The sequence below is a fragment of the Panthera onca genome, chromosome D1 (assembly GCF_046562875.1).
Source record: "Panthera onca isolate mPanOnc1 chromosome D1, mPanOnc1 haplotype 2, whole genome shotgun sequence".
NCBI lineage: Eukaryota > Metazoa > Chordata > Mammalia > Carnivora > Felidae > Panthera > Panthera onca.
The window spans coordinates 481,799-497,731 of NC_138348.1; the positions used below are offsets into that span (position 1 = coordinate 481,799).

The window sequence follows — 15,933 nt, forward strand, 5'->3', positions numbered from 1 at the left end:
TGGGGCAGAGACGTCCGCTTTATTGACAGACACGTTATGTACACGCGTGTTACGGCACACGACACACCCGTGGGGAAGACCAGGGGATAAAAAGAGCACCGAGAGAAGGCGCCAAGGGCCCGGGGCCGGCGTCCAGCCGCTGCCCCGACCTCCCTCAGGGCTTCTGGGCAGCAGGGGCTCATTTCCAAGGGCGCAGGTCACTTAGAGTCTGTTAACAACTTGACCAGCAAGCGTTTTCACCTCCTCAGCATCCTCCGGAGTCCCCGACCTGCGGCAGCCCGGCGGCACCGTGGAGAGGGAACCCAGGGACCCTTACACGGTGACTTTCTCCATCACGCTGTCAGTGACGTGGACTTCGTCCGCCTGGACGGTGACAGCCGCCGACTGGCCACACACGTGCTGGTGGTCCTTCCAGTCCTGAAAGGAAGGGCACGCCCCACGTGACCTGAGTGTGACCTGGGGAGCAGGGCCCGAAGCCCACCCCCACGTGGCAGGCGCCGGCTCAGATGGCAAACAACCGGGGTGAGCCCCGAGGACACCGACACCGTGAGGCCCACCTGCACTCTGATCCCTCTGTCGCCTGAGATACAGAGAAAAGAAAGTCACGCCTGCAAGGAAGTATTTGTAGCCGGTGCCGTCGTCGCCCACGGTGTTACTTACACCGGCAAAAATGAGAGAACAAAGCTGGGGCCGGCCTCATGTCCACAGAAGGGTTCAGTGGCTGTGGCCACGAGAAGACTGGGGACAGGGCAGGTGTGCCGAGCAAGATACCACGTCCTCGTGAGGGGAAGCCCACCAAGTCCCCGGTCAGGGCAGATGCTGTCGGGCTGTTGGCAGGGGGAGAGGGGGCTGAGCTCAGGCAAGGCTGGAGCCCGTCTGCAGGCAGTGAGAAGCCACCTCTCAGCCCAGACTGGGGCTCTGGACGAGGACCGGGGGGCTGGACAAATGAGGGCCGTGTTAGTCGAAACAGATGTAACCCTCGACCGGAGGTGAGCCTAGGGCTTGGTCAAGAGATGACGTGATGGGGGGGCGCCTGGGTGGCTCACACGGTTAAGCGTCTGACTTCGGCTCAGGTCACGATCTCACATTTCGTGAGTTCGAGCCCCGTGTCGGGTTCTATGCTGACGGCTCGGAGCCTGGACCCTGCTTCGGATTCTGTGTGTGTCTCTCTTTCTCTGCCCCTCTCCCGCTCATGTCCCACCCCCTCAGAAATAAAGAAACATTAAAAAAAAAAGAAAGAAAGAAAAGAAACTACGTGATAGGAACGAACACAAACACGCTGGGCAAAAGCAAGTACAGATGGGGCGCTGTCCAGGACGGCAGGGTTCCAGCTGGTCGTCTCTGTGCTGTCCTACGTTTCCTAGGTTTTCTACAACAAGCCTGCCCTGTTCTCACAGTAAAATAATTATATCCCAAGAACAGAAGTCTCCCCGGGAATCACCCACAAACTGTGGGAACGCACAAAATGTGTACAACTGCCCGGGCCGGCCCGGGCCATGGCATCACACCGCACGTGACTGTGAGCTCGAAAGGCGTCGTGGTGCAAACACGACAGTGTTTTAGGGGAAAACAGGAGGCCGGCACAAGTTCTGAGACACAACACCCACAGTGTGATCTCCACGAAAAACTTTTTTGATACACTGGACTTCACCAACGTTAGAAACTTTTGCCCTGCAAACCTGCTACTAAGAAATTAAACAGACAAGTCACAGGCTGGAAGTCCTGGCAAATCACGTATCTGATGGAGGCCCGTGTCCAGAGCGTGCACAGAACCCTCTATACTCTTACTGAAATGACCCAATTCAAACGGGGGCAAAAGGTCTGAACAGACGTTTCCCCAAAAGAGACACACGACTGCCCGCTAAGTAATGCGAAGGTGCCCAAATGACTGGTTGTTACAGGAATGCCAGTTAGCACCTGGTGGACAGCTGGTGTGGACAGCTGCGGCCGCTGGACCACGCCACGTGCTGGCGGGGGAGGGGTAGCACCCGCAGCCACTTGGGAAAGCGGTCTGGAACTTTCTCGGCAAAGCCAAACACAAACTGCCCGCACGACCCCGCGAGCCCACGCCGAGGTCCCAGCCCGGGCAGGGGAAGACACGCCCACCTAGGAAGGGGCGCGAACTCACAAACTCGGAGAGAGCGGCACTCCTGGTGATGGCCAGCGGGAACAGAAGAAAAGGGGCAAAGCCCGGGCTCGTGCCCTGGAGCGGAAGCCGCGAAAATGCGCCAACGCGAGGAGCCAGGTGCCCGAGACCACACATCACAGCACTCGCCACGTGACGTGCCCAGAGGAGGCAAACACACGAGGACAGGAAGTAGACTCGTGCTTCTCAGAGGCTGGGGAGAGGCCCACGGGGTCCTTCAGGGGTGGTGGACCGTTCCACGACCGAACTGGGATGTTGGCGCTACAAGTACTAATGATCACCAGGTCGTACCCTGAAAACGGGCCCGTGTCGTGGAGTCCGTGCACACACGGCAGACGAGATGCGGAACGGAGACCACATCTGCGAGTTAAAACCTACCAGGTCATGGCCCTTGTCACCCCGCAGCACTGACCTCCCGCCCACGTGTTCGCAGGAGGGATCGAGGGAGCCGTTCCGGACGGGACTGCTGGCCGTCACATCAGCTTTTACCGGTCACCACGAGGAGCCCAGGCCTCTGTCTTCACACCCCCCACCCGCTGTTCATTTTGGGTCCCACATGAGAATTACGGATTTTGAGATTCATTTTGTATCAATTTACAGAAATAAAACCAAAGCATGTCTTTATCAATAAGACACATCAAAAGAGAACAAAATTAACACAATCCAGGGAAAAAGGGAGTCTTCGTCCACAAAATTATACCTAAAGTTTAGCCTGCCTGCTTCACAAGCACACAGCCCCAGGCTGCAGTTCAGACAAAATCTCATCTGAAGCGATTCCATCGGGAAGCAAACCCACGAACCGTCCGTGTGATCGTTCCAGTTCAAGGAAGATGCAGAAAGCGAGGCCCAAGGTTGGCCACATGGCAGCACCAGCCTGGGGCCCGCCACCGGCCCTGGCCACCCCACGTGCCCGCTCCTCCTCCGCAGCCCGGGGCACAGGCTGCTGCCCGGAGGCTCTAACAAGCCCGATGCCCCCTCCTCGGTGCTGACACCTACAGGGGAGGTGCAGACTTCCGGGCCCCAAAACTCTACCAATTGCGGGTGGAGGGACCAACGGGCTCCGGGCTACCAGCACACGTGGGAGGCAGGTCCTGCCCCACAGACACACCTACAGGCCACCTAGCACTTGACTGCAAGATGCTCTCGCGCACTCTCCCGGGGCCGCGGGATGTGCGCACATGCCCTTCCCCCCCACGGCACTGTGGGGAGCGCTCAGCGCTCAGGCATCTGCAGACCCGCTGGAACTCGATGTGCACTCGGCCCTGACCATTGTCCCCACCCACCTCCGTCTGCCATCTGCTATTCCTGCTCCAGAAATGCTGGTGACAGAGGCTCCAGAAAGCCACCTGGCGGGGACAGTGGTGTCGGCAGGCACACAGCTACCTCTTAAGGCAGCATGGGGGCCACGCTAAGGGCTCCATTAGCCAGTATTTATCCATGAACTACACTGCCCTTCTTAACTCTGCTAAGTTTCAAATCAGCACCAAGAAGAGACAGTGACAGCCCTGCTGAGTGTGGGTGGGAGAAATTAGGGACACCTGAACCAGCTAGCACCAGTGACTCCAGAAAACAGCGGCCGACAGGGGAGACACACACACACACACACACACACACACACACACACACACAGGAACAGCCGCTTGCCCAGGCCAGCAAATGCCTGACCATGAAGGCCTCGGGCCACTGCACTCGAGGTGTGTGGCTTCTTCAGGGCTTTGGTCCTGTGGACACTTGCAGGAGACTGAGGCCGGGCAGACAGGACTAATGGGCGGACTGTGCCGCGGTGGGCGAGGGAGGGAGCCGGTGCAGCTGCCTCTCCTAGCGGGTAGGCGGTGGCAGTGCAAAGGGCATGTGCATGGGGCGGCAGGGGGGCACGTGCGTGGGGACAGTGTGGCAGGGGGGCACATGCACGGGGACTGGGAGGCAGGTGGTGCACACTTGGGGACCGGACAGCAGTGGGGGGGGGCGTGTTAGGGGATGGGGCAGCAGGGGGCATGCGCATGAGATCAGGACAGCAGGGGGCACCCAGGCGGGAGCAGGCACGCACCTTGCGCTGGCAGAAGGTCGAGCAGTAGTTGACTTTGTGGCAACCGGTGCATTCGCTCAGGGCCTCGCGGCCACAGTTCACACAAGACTGCTGCAAGAAGGGACACGGGCGTCAGTGTCGTGGGGACGCCTCCCAGTCACCCCAAGAACCAGCTCCCTGTCTTCACCTAAAAGGGTCTGTGCTCACCCGGGGAGAGGAGCGGCCGCAGGGGCACAGGTATGTCTCCAGAGGCTGGGAAGGCTCCTCTCTGCCAAGTAAGCAGCCAAGTCCGAACCCGGGAATGACCAGCCTCTTCCTGAGCCACCCGGACCCACGTCACCGGCTGCTGCGTGTCCACAGCCCGCACCCCAGCCACCAGCCCAGCCGGTCTCTGTGGCTTCACGGAAGTGCACACTTTGTGCCCTTTCCCCTGAAATTCCGCAAGTGCAGCTTTTCCCTGAACTCACTGAGAATGGCTCACGGTAAGAGACCCGCCCGTTGCAATGCGGGCACCGGGCAGCTGTGACCACCAACCACCCCCACCCCCGCCAAAGCAGGGAGCTACGCCAGGCACAGGCTGGAGCACGGGGTCTGTGCAGGCCAGATGGCAGGGGGTCTGTGCAGGCCTGACCGCGGCGCGGGCCTGCGAGGAAGGGTCAGCGGGCCAGGGTGGGACCACACGCACGTTAAGTCGGACCCTTTACAGAAGAGTCCGGGCTCTGCGAGGATGTGCACAACCTGGTGAGCCGCGTCCGGGTTCTATTTGAACTTCAGCTTCCTTCCTTGCTGGACATTATTACATCCGGCACTCTCACGTTTTCCCACTCATAAGCCCCCCGGAGCGTGCTCGGTCGCTACCAGGAATAGGAGCGCCAGCTGGAATCCGAGGCGCTCACTTGGCACCCCTGCCTCTGCTTTACGAGACCCAATACGAGACAGTCTGTGGCCTCATACAGAAATTAGCCTGGGGAGAGGGAAGGCTTCACGCCGAGAGGAAGCGGAGCATTGGGGGGGGGGGGGGGGGGCGGCGCTGGAACCCCACAGACAAGAGGCTGTGGTGCACGGGGCTCACCAGGATGGTGCCTGCCAGCACCGGGCTCCTGTGCTGGGTGAGCCTTCCTCACCGCCCTCGGGCTGTACGCTGGAGGAGGAAGCAGGGGTCTGAATCCTCTCCCGGGACGTCTGGCCCTGAGGGCCAGACGGCACACGCTCACCTGGGCCTCCCGTATTTGCGCTCCCAGCACCCAGCAGTGTTGATGGGGTGCAGTGACCCTGTGACCTGAATCAAAATGTCAGAACGAAGGGACCGAATGGGGCGGTTCCTCTACCACGTGTACGTGCCTTTGGTTCCTGGGCCTTCCCAGGGCACTCTGGGAAACATCGTTTTAAGTTTATTTATTTTAAGAGAGAGACAGAGAGAGAGAGCACATGAGCCAGGGAAGGGCAGAGAGAGAGAATCCTAAGCAGGCTCCGTGCTATCAGTGCAGAGCCCAATGTGGGGCTTGATCCCACAAACTGTGAGATCACGATCTGAGCCAAAATCCAGAGTCAGACACTTAACCCACTGAGCTACCCAGGCGCCCCCGAGAAAATTATTTTTTTACCAAAAGTAACTTGTGGTTCGGACCAGAGTGAGACACGCCAGCATGAACCGGTGTCCGCTCAAGGTCCGGATACCGACAGACAGGTGCAGAAACCCGAGAGCTGTCTGTACACACGGGTTGTTTGTACACGTGGCTCCGACTGTCGGCCGAGAGGCCCAGAGTGACAAGGAGCACGCCAGCCCCAGAACGTGGCTCCCAGGACCATCCTCCAGGGGAGGAGCCGGGGCTCCCGGAGAAACGGCTGGGCCCGGGCCCGGGGCAGGAGACGCCAGGAAGGAAGGAAGTGCCCACCAGCAAGTGCACTGAGGGGAGGCCGCCAGAGGGACACAGGAGCCAGAGGCGAGCTCCCGAGGGGCAGAGAAGCCCACACGTGAGCAAAGTAAGGCCTAGAGTATAACCTGGAGTGTGAAACATGTGGAAACACACCCATCCCAAGTCAGACAAACGAATAAAAGACAAATCCCCAAAGCGGAATTCCAAAAACATACCCAGACTCCCCACGCCCCCATCCAGGAGGAGGACAGCCCCACCCCCACCCCGGGGTGGACAAGCTCGGTGACTCAGTGTGCAAAGGGAAAAGACACTTTTACAGAGGACAGACCTCTGAGTCCGCGCCCTGCCTGTGACATGCCCCAAAATGCGCACGCTGAGCGTCTGGGCGTTGGGGCCTCTAGGTTCGCGTCAGGTCGTGGGGGTGGGGCCCCCATCACGGGGTTAGTGCCCTACAAAGACAGACACCAGAGAGCACTCTGGGCCCATGTGGGGTCCGAAGTCAGGAAGAGGCCCCACGGACCAGACCCTGTGACCTTGCCCCACCCTGACTCCAGCCCCTGGCCAGCTGACGACCACACCCCAGGCGTTCCACTTCCGCTGGTGCACTTGGATGCCAGGTTACACACGCCTCTTAACTAAGCACAGAAGAGCAGTGGGGAGGCCACCGCTGGCCGGGAGGAGCCCCCGTGGCGCCCCCAGCCAGATGCCGGACACCGTGCCCTGGGTGAGGGAGACAGGACGCTGTGCCCCGGGCAGGGAAGGGCGTCTGCTCTTGGCCCAGGTTAACCTCTGGCGAGCTAAGCACACACAAACGCAGACGGCTCATGACGACAACTGGAAAAACACCCCGAATGGTCTCAGCCGGCCTAGACTTGATCTTCTGTTTAAATTCCAAATAAAACGTCCACGCAGGGAAGTGCGAGGCCTCCTCCCTCTGCTGCAAACACCTGGCTTCTCCTCACTCGCGGAGATCACGAGGCCAGCGGACCCACCTCTTCCTGACTCCCATGGCCTTCCCAGGTCGCATTTTGTCCCCCTGGTCCCCCTAGCACTCAGGGGGGACACTCTGGGACGGTGCTACCAGCGTCTGCCTCTGCGGTGGCGAATGGGTCCCCGCACTGCCATCAAACAGGAGGACCGCTCGCAAATAACAAACCTTTGAGGGCACAGAAACTTCTCCTGCTCTCCGCAGGGAGGGGCTCTGCAAAGGGAAATGGGCTTTCACCCCGGCTGATGCCAAACGCTCCCGCCACACCAAGTCCCAAGACAGAAATCCCCCCTCCATGGGGCTCTGCCCCGAGGGGACGCCGCACCCCCAGGCCCCGAGGGCCGCTTCCCGAGGCTGGGAGTGCTCTGGGTCTCCTCACACGCTGCTCGAGTGGGGGCCTTCCCGCCCTTCTAGCCCCTCCTGACCCTGTGAAGTCCCCGGAGAGAGGGCCCTCCACGGTGTCAGGCAGATGTGAGGGCCCCGCATTTCGAAATCCAAGGGCCTAGAGTCCAGCTGTGGCCATCAGAGAGCCACACAAGCCGGACCCATCGTCCCCGTGTGGAGCCCGGGTCTGCCAGTGCACGTGACCTCACCAGGCTACCCAGGGAGCAGGGCTCCACCGTCAGGAGCGCAAAGCTGAGCTTTCTGCCCAGCTGGCCCTTCTGTCTGATGGGAGCCCTGCGTTCACAGGGCAGGACACGGGGGGAGAGCTGCACAGGGCACAGGCGGAGCGCGACGGTGTCCCCAGGCTCCGAAGCACAGAGCCGCCCTCTGCCAGCCACCAGGGCTGGGGCACCCACCAGGTCCCTGGCTGAGAACCCACAATTCGGCGACCATCTAGGTAAGAACACAAACTGCTGTTTTCCAGTTTACGCTTCTGCATCCGATCTGAACCAGCAAGACGCAGACATTCCTTCCTTTTCATTCCTTAGATGCTCCAGGACAGCTGTGCAGAGACAGGCTTCCTCCCCAGAGGGACGCTGCCGGACAGAAGGACGGACAAGCCCACAGCTGGCGGCTTCCCGGCACACCGCCTGGGCCACAGGACATGGTGGGGGCGGTCCCCACAGCCTCCCTTCACCCCTCAGATCCCTTTTAATTCTGGGGGGAAGGTACCGGCAACACCCGTTCAGTGACTCAAACGGAACCTGCCACTGAACAGGCGACCGGCGAACAACCTTAACTTGTGCGACGACAGGGGTTTTTTTAAAGTGCTTTTTCTAAGGAAACACAAATCACCAAATTGACAACAGACAAAAAAGGCGCCTGGGTGGCTCAGTCAGGTGACTGTCCGACTCTTGATTTCGGCTCCGGTCATGATCCTAGGGTCACGGGATCGAGCCCCGTGTCTCAGCGTGGAACCCTCTTTAAGATTCTCTATGTCCCTCTTTCTGCCCCTCCTCGCTAGTGTGTGTGCACTCACGCTCTCTCTCTCAAAAAAAGGTAAATAAATAAAAATAAAAACAAAAAAATGGGCAAATGGTCTGAGGAGACACTGCCCCAAAGCAGACACACGAGTGTCCAGCAGCCCCTGGCACGGAGCTCGGCGCCGTCGGTCAGGGAGGAAAAGCGAATCCGAGCCACGTGAGACCCCACTTCACACCGACCGGTGTGGCCAGAGTCTCGCGACCTACACGCCACGCCAAGCAGTCAACGTACACGTGTAACTGGAAGGGAGCAGACAGAGAGACCGGGCGTTAAAAATAGTTCTAGAAACAGTGACTGAATCAAACTGAATCAAAACCAAGGTTCGAGCTAATCCTGCCCTCTCATTTACGGTGTCCTGTTGCCCTGACCGGTCTGGCCTGGGGCCTTGCTGATGCGGGAGGTCTGCCCCTCGCAGGGTGAGCCCATCCCTGGAGACACTGAACCGTGTCTTCCCGAGGCGACACCCCCACGCCCTCCTCCGTGGTCTCCCACACCCCACCCTGCACCTGCCCAGGTCACCAGAGGTCAGGCCCCAAAAACCAGGCACAGCGGGCTCACCCTGCTGTGTGCGTTCCTTCCCGCAGAAGCCACTGTCCACACCCGCCCCCCATCTCCCGACCCACCCACATGCTTCCCCCCGTGGCTCAGTCTGCTGCCGCGTGGCACGCGTGCGTCCTGTGCGTCCTGTTTCCACGGAGCTGTGAGCCCTCACTTCTTCCTTGAGATAGTCATCCAGCCTCCGCGTGCCTTTGCGCACCCCGGCACCCTGACATCATCAGCAAGCCCACCAAATTTAAATACAACGACAACCACACTCAGGTGCATCACGGCCAAACTGCCAAACACCAAAGGCAGAGACAGAACAGTCCTCGACACAGCCAGAGACGCAGGGCGTATAAGAGATCGAGAATCCCGGCGGCACAACGCACGACGAGGACGGGCTAGCATCAAGGTGCTGGTGACCACCAGAAGGCGAGGTCACTCAGGATGTGCTTCCGAAAGGAAAGGTGACAGGCGGGCGTCTCCACAAAAACAAAGGACAGAAAATGCGGCACCGGAGGCGCAAGCGGGGCTGAGGAGCACGGCCAAGGCCAGCACGGGTGAGCGCACCAGCACCGCGCACGCGGGGGTGGGACACCAGCCTGTGACATCAGCCCGCGCACGCGGGGGGTGGGACATCAGTCTCAGAGACTGAAGCTACAGATCCTGTCACGGAAACAAGACTCTGTCAGAATCCAGTGATGCCAAGAAACCTAGAATTCTCAAACACTGGAGAACCCAGCAAGCGTTATCTTTGGGTAAAGAAATTAAAACCTTTTTTTCTGCTTTTCTCTTTCCTATAAAATTCATCGCTGATTATGTATTAGTTTGGAACTCTAGCTTTTAAAAAAGGTTTTTTAATTTATCTCCTTCAGGAGAAGCAACATTTTTCTTCCTTGGAAAAACATTAATCACACGTTAAGTCATATAGAAAATCGAGAGCCTGCAAAGCTTTTCTTCCCTCTGATTTATAAAAAATGGGAATAAACTAACAGAAATGTTCGTATTATAGATATGACAGGGAAAAAAAACCAATCTGACTTTTGTTTACAAACCAAAGTCCACGTTTACTGTAACGGAGAAAGCTCCCGTTAAGAACACATCGCTGCTGTGCCCCCCACCCCCACCTCCCGCAGGACGCCTCCGAGTGCCCCACGCCTGCCGAGCACACGCCTCGGCTGGTGCTGCTCCGACCCTGGTGACCCCGGTGGCCTGCGCCCACCGACACCTGGGAGACTGGCCCTAAGCAACCTCCAGGCCGCGCACAAAAAGCCGCAGGGGCTGCAGTGACGAGCTGAGAGAACGTCCCCCGGCTGTGCTCCGTGAACCCGGACGCCCGGGATCCTCCTTCGGAAGAACCTGCTGGAAGCTGGAAGTGAAACAACACGGAGGCGGCCTCCATCAGGCATGGAGGTGCAGGCGGAGGAGCTCAGACGCGGAAGCTTCCAGCTGGTAATGGGGGAGACGCACGCCTGCCAAACACCCCAGGGGACGCATCTCCAAACTCAACAGAACACAAGGCACGTTTTCACCACATGACAATAATCTGAAAGTATAAATAATGCCCGTGACAGGTGAGTGTCCAAAAACTATGGCTGGTGTGTAGAACATTTTGTCCCTTTTGAAATAAGTTGATTTTATTTATAAAAGCTCAGGGGCGCCTGGGGGGCTGAGTCGGTTAAGCTTCCGACTTCAGCTCAGGTCATGATCTGTGGTTCATGAGTTTGAGCCCCACGTCGGGCTCTGTGCTGACAGCTCAGAGCCTGAAGCCTGCTTCGGATTCTGTGTCTCCCTCTCTCTCTGCCCCTCCCCCCTTGTGCTCTCTCTCAAAAATAAATAAACTTAAAAAAAAATTAAAAACAAAAGCACAAATATCTCCCCACCAACAGCATTCAGTTATCTGTGAGAAAGGCTTCATTTGTAAACGATTCTCTAGCGGTGCTCTTCCAGGAAGCTAGGGGACGGCCACCCCCGGAGCCAGCGGAAGGCGGGGGGGCAGGTGGCCGCAGACCCCGGCATCTGCCTGCACCGACATCACCTCCCCCGGCATCTGCCTGCGCCAACGTCACCTCCCCCAGCATCTGCCTGCGCCAACGTTACCTCCTTGCGATCTGCGTCCGCCTGGACTCTGGCCTGGGCCGCGGCGGCTTCTCTGTAGGAGCTGGCCTGCTTGGCTTGTTCGAACAGTGTCTTCAGTTGCTGGGCCGTGTTAAGCAGGGAGTTGACCATCTCTTCCAGGTACAGCCAGTTCCGAGGCTCCGACATCTCCAGCCCGCTGACCACCGAGGGGGAGACGGCTTTGGTGGGGGTGGAGGGTGGGACAGCCAAGGCCGGCAGGGAGGTCAACACTAGAATATTCGGAACGCAAATAAAACAAGAAATTAATATGTCTCCTCCCTTCAAAGCGGTCTCTGTTAAAACTTCTAATCCAATGTTGGAAAGTGGAGGCGCCTGGGTGGCTTGGTTGGTTGAGCATCTGGCTCTCGGTTTTGGCTCAGGTCATGACTCAGGGTTCATGGGATCAAGCCCCACATCAGGTTCTGCGCTGAGAGACAACCTGCTTGGGACTCTCTTTCTCCTTCCCTCTCCCTGCTTTGCATTCTCTCTAAAATTTACAAAAAAAAAAGGAGGAAAGAAAGAAAGAAAGAAAGAGAATGAATGAACGAACTGCTTAAAAAAAAAAACTCGGAAAGTGTGGGGGCAAGGGACAGACATAAATACCACGCACCACACGGCCTCCCTGTAAACTGCCCCAGAAGATGGGGAGACATTCTTCCAGTCACAGCACCACACTTGAAAGCCCCCAGTGCCAGCACCAGAAAGCACACATGAAGGCCCAACCACGGACGTACGGGGCTGGAAGCCAGGCGCTCACGGATGACCCAGACCACAACGAAATGTGCCCCGTGCAGGGCGGCCACCCGGACAGCAAGGGGACAAGGACAGCCTGAGGCAGTGGCTCCGACCGCGACGCATCCCGTCAAGTCCTCCCTGGCATCCACGGCCACACACGGGGTCCTAATTAAGGGTCACGGAACTCAGGTGTCACAGGGGGAGGACAGCGTTACAAAGGTGGAAAGGAGGAAAGCAAGAGGGACCCTGTGGTCTGGACGGGGCCAGAGTGGAACACACGTGCGCGTACGTCCCCACCTCCGTGCGCCGCGCAGCCCGCGGGCAGGGACACCCGAGTGCGGCGAGCATGCCCCTGGCTGAGCGATAACGGTCTCGCATCCAGCCTCCCGGGACAGACGCCCCGATGGGCCCGTGCAGGAGGTGGGGAGGGGGAGGCACACATGGCGAGCAAGCCCGCGAGAACGGAAGGAGGGTGGCGTGTCTATAAAACTACACGTTTCTGTCGCCGCGTCATCTAGAACGGCAGAAACGAGAAACACACAAACGCCCGCCAGCTGGTTTCGGAAGCTCCCTTTAAACGAAGCGCACTGACGGGGACGTGCCCCAGCTGTGTGATTAAGTGAAGGACCACAGCCGCCAAGCGTATGCAGTGCGAGGCCGTCCCGTGTCAGACCGGGAGCGAGGCAAACACCTGCACTTCCGCTTCCGCCCGTACCGAGCCCCGCGCCGCCCCAGGGAACACGCCAGAATTCGCAGCCTCCCTCTGCAAGGGCCTGGCGTCGTCTCAGGTCCGTGCGGACCACCCAAGTGCGTTCACAAACGCAGGCCCCGATCCGGCGCAGCGACGGGAAAGAACCCACGTGAAACCTACTTCGTCAGAAAGTCTTTCCCGAGAGCGACCCCAAGGCCAGAGTCGGCGGGTGCCGGACGTCTCTCGCACCCACCTATTTTGGGATGAGACGTTGGCAGCGCTGCTTCCGGGAAGGGTGCGATCTGGCAGCTGTCCTGATACCCTGGGTAGTGCGGCTCCGGGTGGCCGACTCTGCACGGGGGCTGCACGCCTGCCTCTTGCACTGTCGGGGACGAGAGGGACAAGACAGCCTTGGGACCCGGCTGGGGCCTGGCTGGGGCTGCACAGATTTTAAATCTCGACGAGTCTCCAGCTGCACCGTCCAAGGAGGTAGCTTCTGAGCCCCAGAAACGCGATGAATTGTTTGAATCGCTAGCATCCGGGATCTACCGGGTGACGTACAATGTTAAACGTTAACCTCCACTCTTTCCGCTTTCTGGACGCGGCTAGTGGAACATCTACAAGCACACGTGGCCTCGGGAGTCTCTGCCTCGCAGCCGGTCCACAGCAGGAGTCGGCAAACCGTGGGCATTTTCTGCCACAACTGATAGACCCGCACGCCTGCCCGGCGCCCGCCCACGCACGCCAACCCGACGCCCCTGCTCCAGGCTGCTCCAAGCCCCAGGTTAACAGGGGTGACGCGTGTGGCCCACAGGGCAGGTGCCAAGGACAACTCACCCGTGGCTCCCGCGAAGACATCGCCCTGGGCCGGGCTCTCCGAGATGACGGCGGTGGCCTCCACGGTGGACGCCCGGTCAAAGGTCAGTGCGCCCGAGGTAGTGATCTGTCCTGAGGGGGTCACGGTGACTGGAAAAGCAGAAGTGCTTTTTACCACCGGCTTGACCACGGCGCACGCCAAAGCCTGGACCCAGCACGTGCCCCAGGCACCTCTGCAGGGGCTGGAGAAGACCAGGGACCCTGCACCTCTGACGGGAACCAGGGCCAAGGCGGCAGGCTCTCTAGGACACCCTGCTCACATGTGAACCGGCAACAGAGGCACGAGCTGCCTTGTTGGAAAACAAAACATAAAGTTGGAAGTAACTGCGAGACTCCTTTGTGGCTGGAATTAAGAAAGACGTTCCCAGAGGTTGGGGCACCCGGGTGGCTCAGTCAGTTGAGCGTCTGACTTCGGCTCAGGTCGTGATCTCACGGCTCACGAGTGTGACCCCACGTCAGGCCGTGCGCTGACAGCTCGGAGCCTGGAGCCTGCTGCGGATTCTGTCTCCCTCTCTGTCCCTCCCCCACTTGCACTCTGTCTCTCTCAAGAATAAATGTTAAAAAAAAATTAAAATAAAAAAAGATTCACAGAGGTTGAAGACGAAAGCAGACTTGCCCCCACAGCCCTTCATGCTGCCCCATCCCCTTGGCCGCAGGAACCACAGACAGAGAGCGCCGGGGTGGGAGGGCAGGGGCGGGGGCGAGGGGTGGGGGGACCGCTCTCTGTAGATGCTTGTTCACAGCCTCGGGCAAAGGCGCTGGCTGCAGACACCTGTCTCGTCCCTGCCTCGCCCCACTCCGGTTCACACACAGCCAGGGTTTCCCTCCGTCCACCTGGTCCCCACTCCGAGACAACCGTGTGAGGCATCTGGACATGGGGGCTGAGCGAAGGTGTTCCTGCAGATGCCCCCTCCCAGAAGGCATGGCTCCTGGTTCGTTCCATTAGGAGACACCTGCCGGGGGCACGCCAGGGAGTCTACGGAGATGAGGAAAACCCCCCAGGGCGGCCCCCACAGAACAAGGGAGCCCCAGGGGTTGGAGGGGCCGCGGCTCCGCCTCGTTCAAACTCACAGGCGGTGGCGGCGGTGGCGGGAAGCAGCGTGATGTTCTTGGGGGGCTCCTTCTTCACGGGGGTCGCAGGCGGCTCATTCTCCTTCTTGCGCCTTTTGTAGGGGACGAAGAGCCTGACTGGGCCGCTCTGCGGGGAGAGGCGCAGTGAGACAGGGCCAGCACTGTCCCCGTGCCCGTCTCTGCCCACACCTGGGGGGGGGGGGGAGGGGGCACAGCAGGACCACGGGCGGGAAGCTGCAGAGGCCCGACCTCTCTGCAGGCCCCAAGGTCCCTGAGGGACAGAAAAGATTCTTTCTAAAGGAATACACGAAAAGCAGTGTTTAAAAACAAGATAACGTTCGTCAACACACAGGATTCCCAGGGACTGCTAGAAGACAGAAAACAGAGAACGACCCGGCAAAGGAGAGCCTCTGCCCCATGGGACAGAACATTCCAGCAGGACTGAAGAGGCTTTGGGAACAGACGAGAGGAGTAGCAACGGCAGAAGCCAGCCCTGCACCTGCCACCTGGCTGTCCAGCCTCAGGCAGGAGGGGAGGCCAGTCTCTGGGGTCGCAGCCCTGCCCCGGCTGTGGTCCCCCGAGGCCACCCGAGCACGTGGCGCCCTCCGCTCTGTGAGCATAAAGGGGGTCCTCGGAAGCCCTGGGTCGTGCCTGCTGGCCATTTTCTTCTGTGTGGCTCTCACGTCCCGTTTCTTTGCAAGTCTTACAACGTTTTCGCGAAAGATGGACGCTTTAGTGATGCACTGTAGCGACACTGAGACGGACTCCTTCTCTCCAGGGTTCCTGCTACTGATCAGGTCAGCAACCTGGCTGTCCCCAGGCAGCAGGGAGGGTGTCACACCCAGCAGGGGCTGTGCTGTCCCCCCGCAGACTGCTCACGGCTCCGAGGCCTGGGGGCAGATCCAACTGCATTAGGGCTCCTTCATGGGGAGTTTTTGAGGCAAATCTTTGAGGTCTGTTCTTATCCCAGACGGATTCTTCTTAGCCGCCACCTTCCCTACTTCTCCGGTTTAGCGGGTTGCTCTCACTGCCGACCAGCCGCCTCTCCAGGGCTCCAGTCCACGTGGCGAGGCTCTAGAGCTGGGGGGAGGACGCTGGTGGCACGGTCTTCCTGCCCTGCCACTCCTGGGGGTGGCCTCTGCCCTCAGAGAGGAGGCTGGTGAGGGAAGGAGCCCCCAGTCTCTTGGCCACACCTGCCCAGAATTTAGTTTCTGCGACTCAGAACCAGGGCTGCAGATGTCCCGGTAGGCGGAGGGAGCCCTAGGCCCCCAAGTTCTCCCCTGTGTTTTCTTCCCAAAATGTGAGTTTCATGTTTTGGATAAATTTGGATCTGTGACCCATTTTGAATTCATCTGCACATGAAATGCCAGGTTGGGGCCGAGAAGCATTTCTACGCCGAGTGCAGCTGTCCCCACCGCCACGCAGCCGACACCCTTG

At 59.3% G+C, this 15,933-nt stretch overlaps 1 protein-coding gene across 3 annotated transcripts in view; it reads right to left on the reverse strand.

The window, feature by feature from the left end:
• The window catches only part of DEAF1 (DEAF1 transcription factor), a 24,292-nt gene continuing 8,359 nt past the window's right edge, over positions 1 to 15,933 (reverse strand). The window contains exons 7-12 of one of the 3 annotated variants that reach the window (XM_060607592.3): positions 14,497 to 14,623; positions 13,387 to 13,515; positions 12,803 to 12,931; positions 11,106 to 11,353; positions 4,194 to 4,283; positions 1 to 417 (exon numbers count right to left, since the gene is read on the reverse strand). In XM_060607592.3, coding sequence (XP_060463575.1) covers positions 313 to 417; positions 4,194 to 4,283; positions 11,106 to 11,353; positions 12,803 to 12,931; positions 13,387 to 13,515; positions 14,497 to 14,623 — 828 coding nt within the window. In that variant the 3' untranslated portion in view covers positions 1 to 312. Of the gene's footprint in view, positions 418 to 4,188; positions 4,284 to 5,244; positions 5,452 to 9,845; positions 10,552 to 11,105; positions 11,354 to 12,802; positions 12,932 to 13,386; positions 13,516 to 14,496; positions 14,624 to 15,933 lie in introns of those variants that run through there. The other 2 variants (XR_009602536.3, XM_060607593.3) reach the window with 2 other exon arrangements.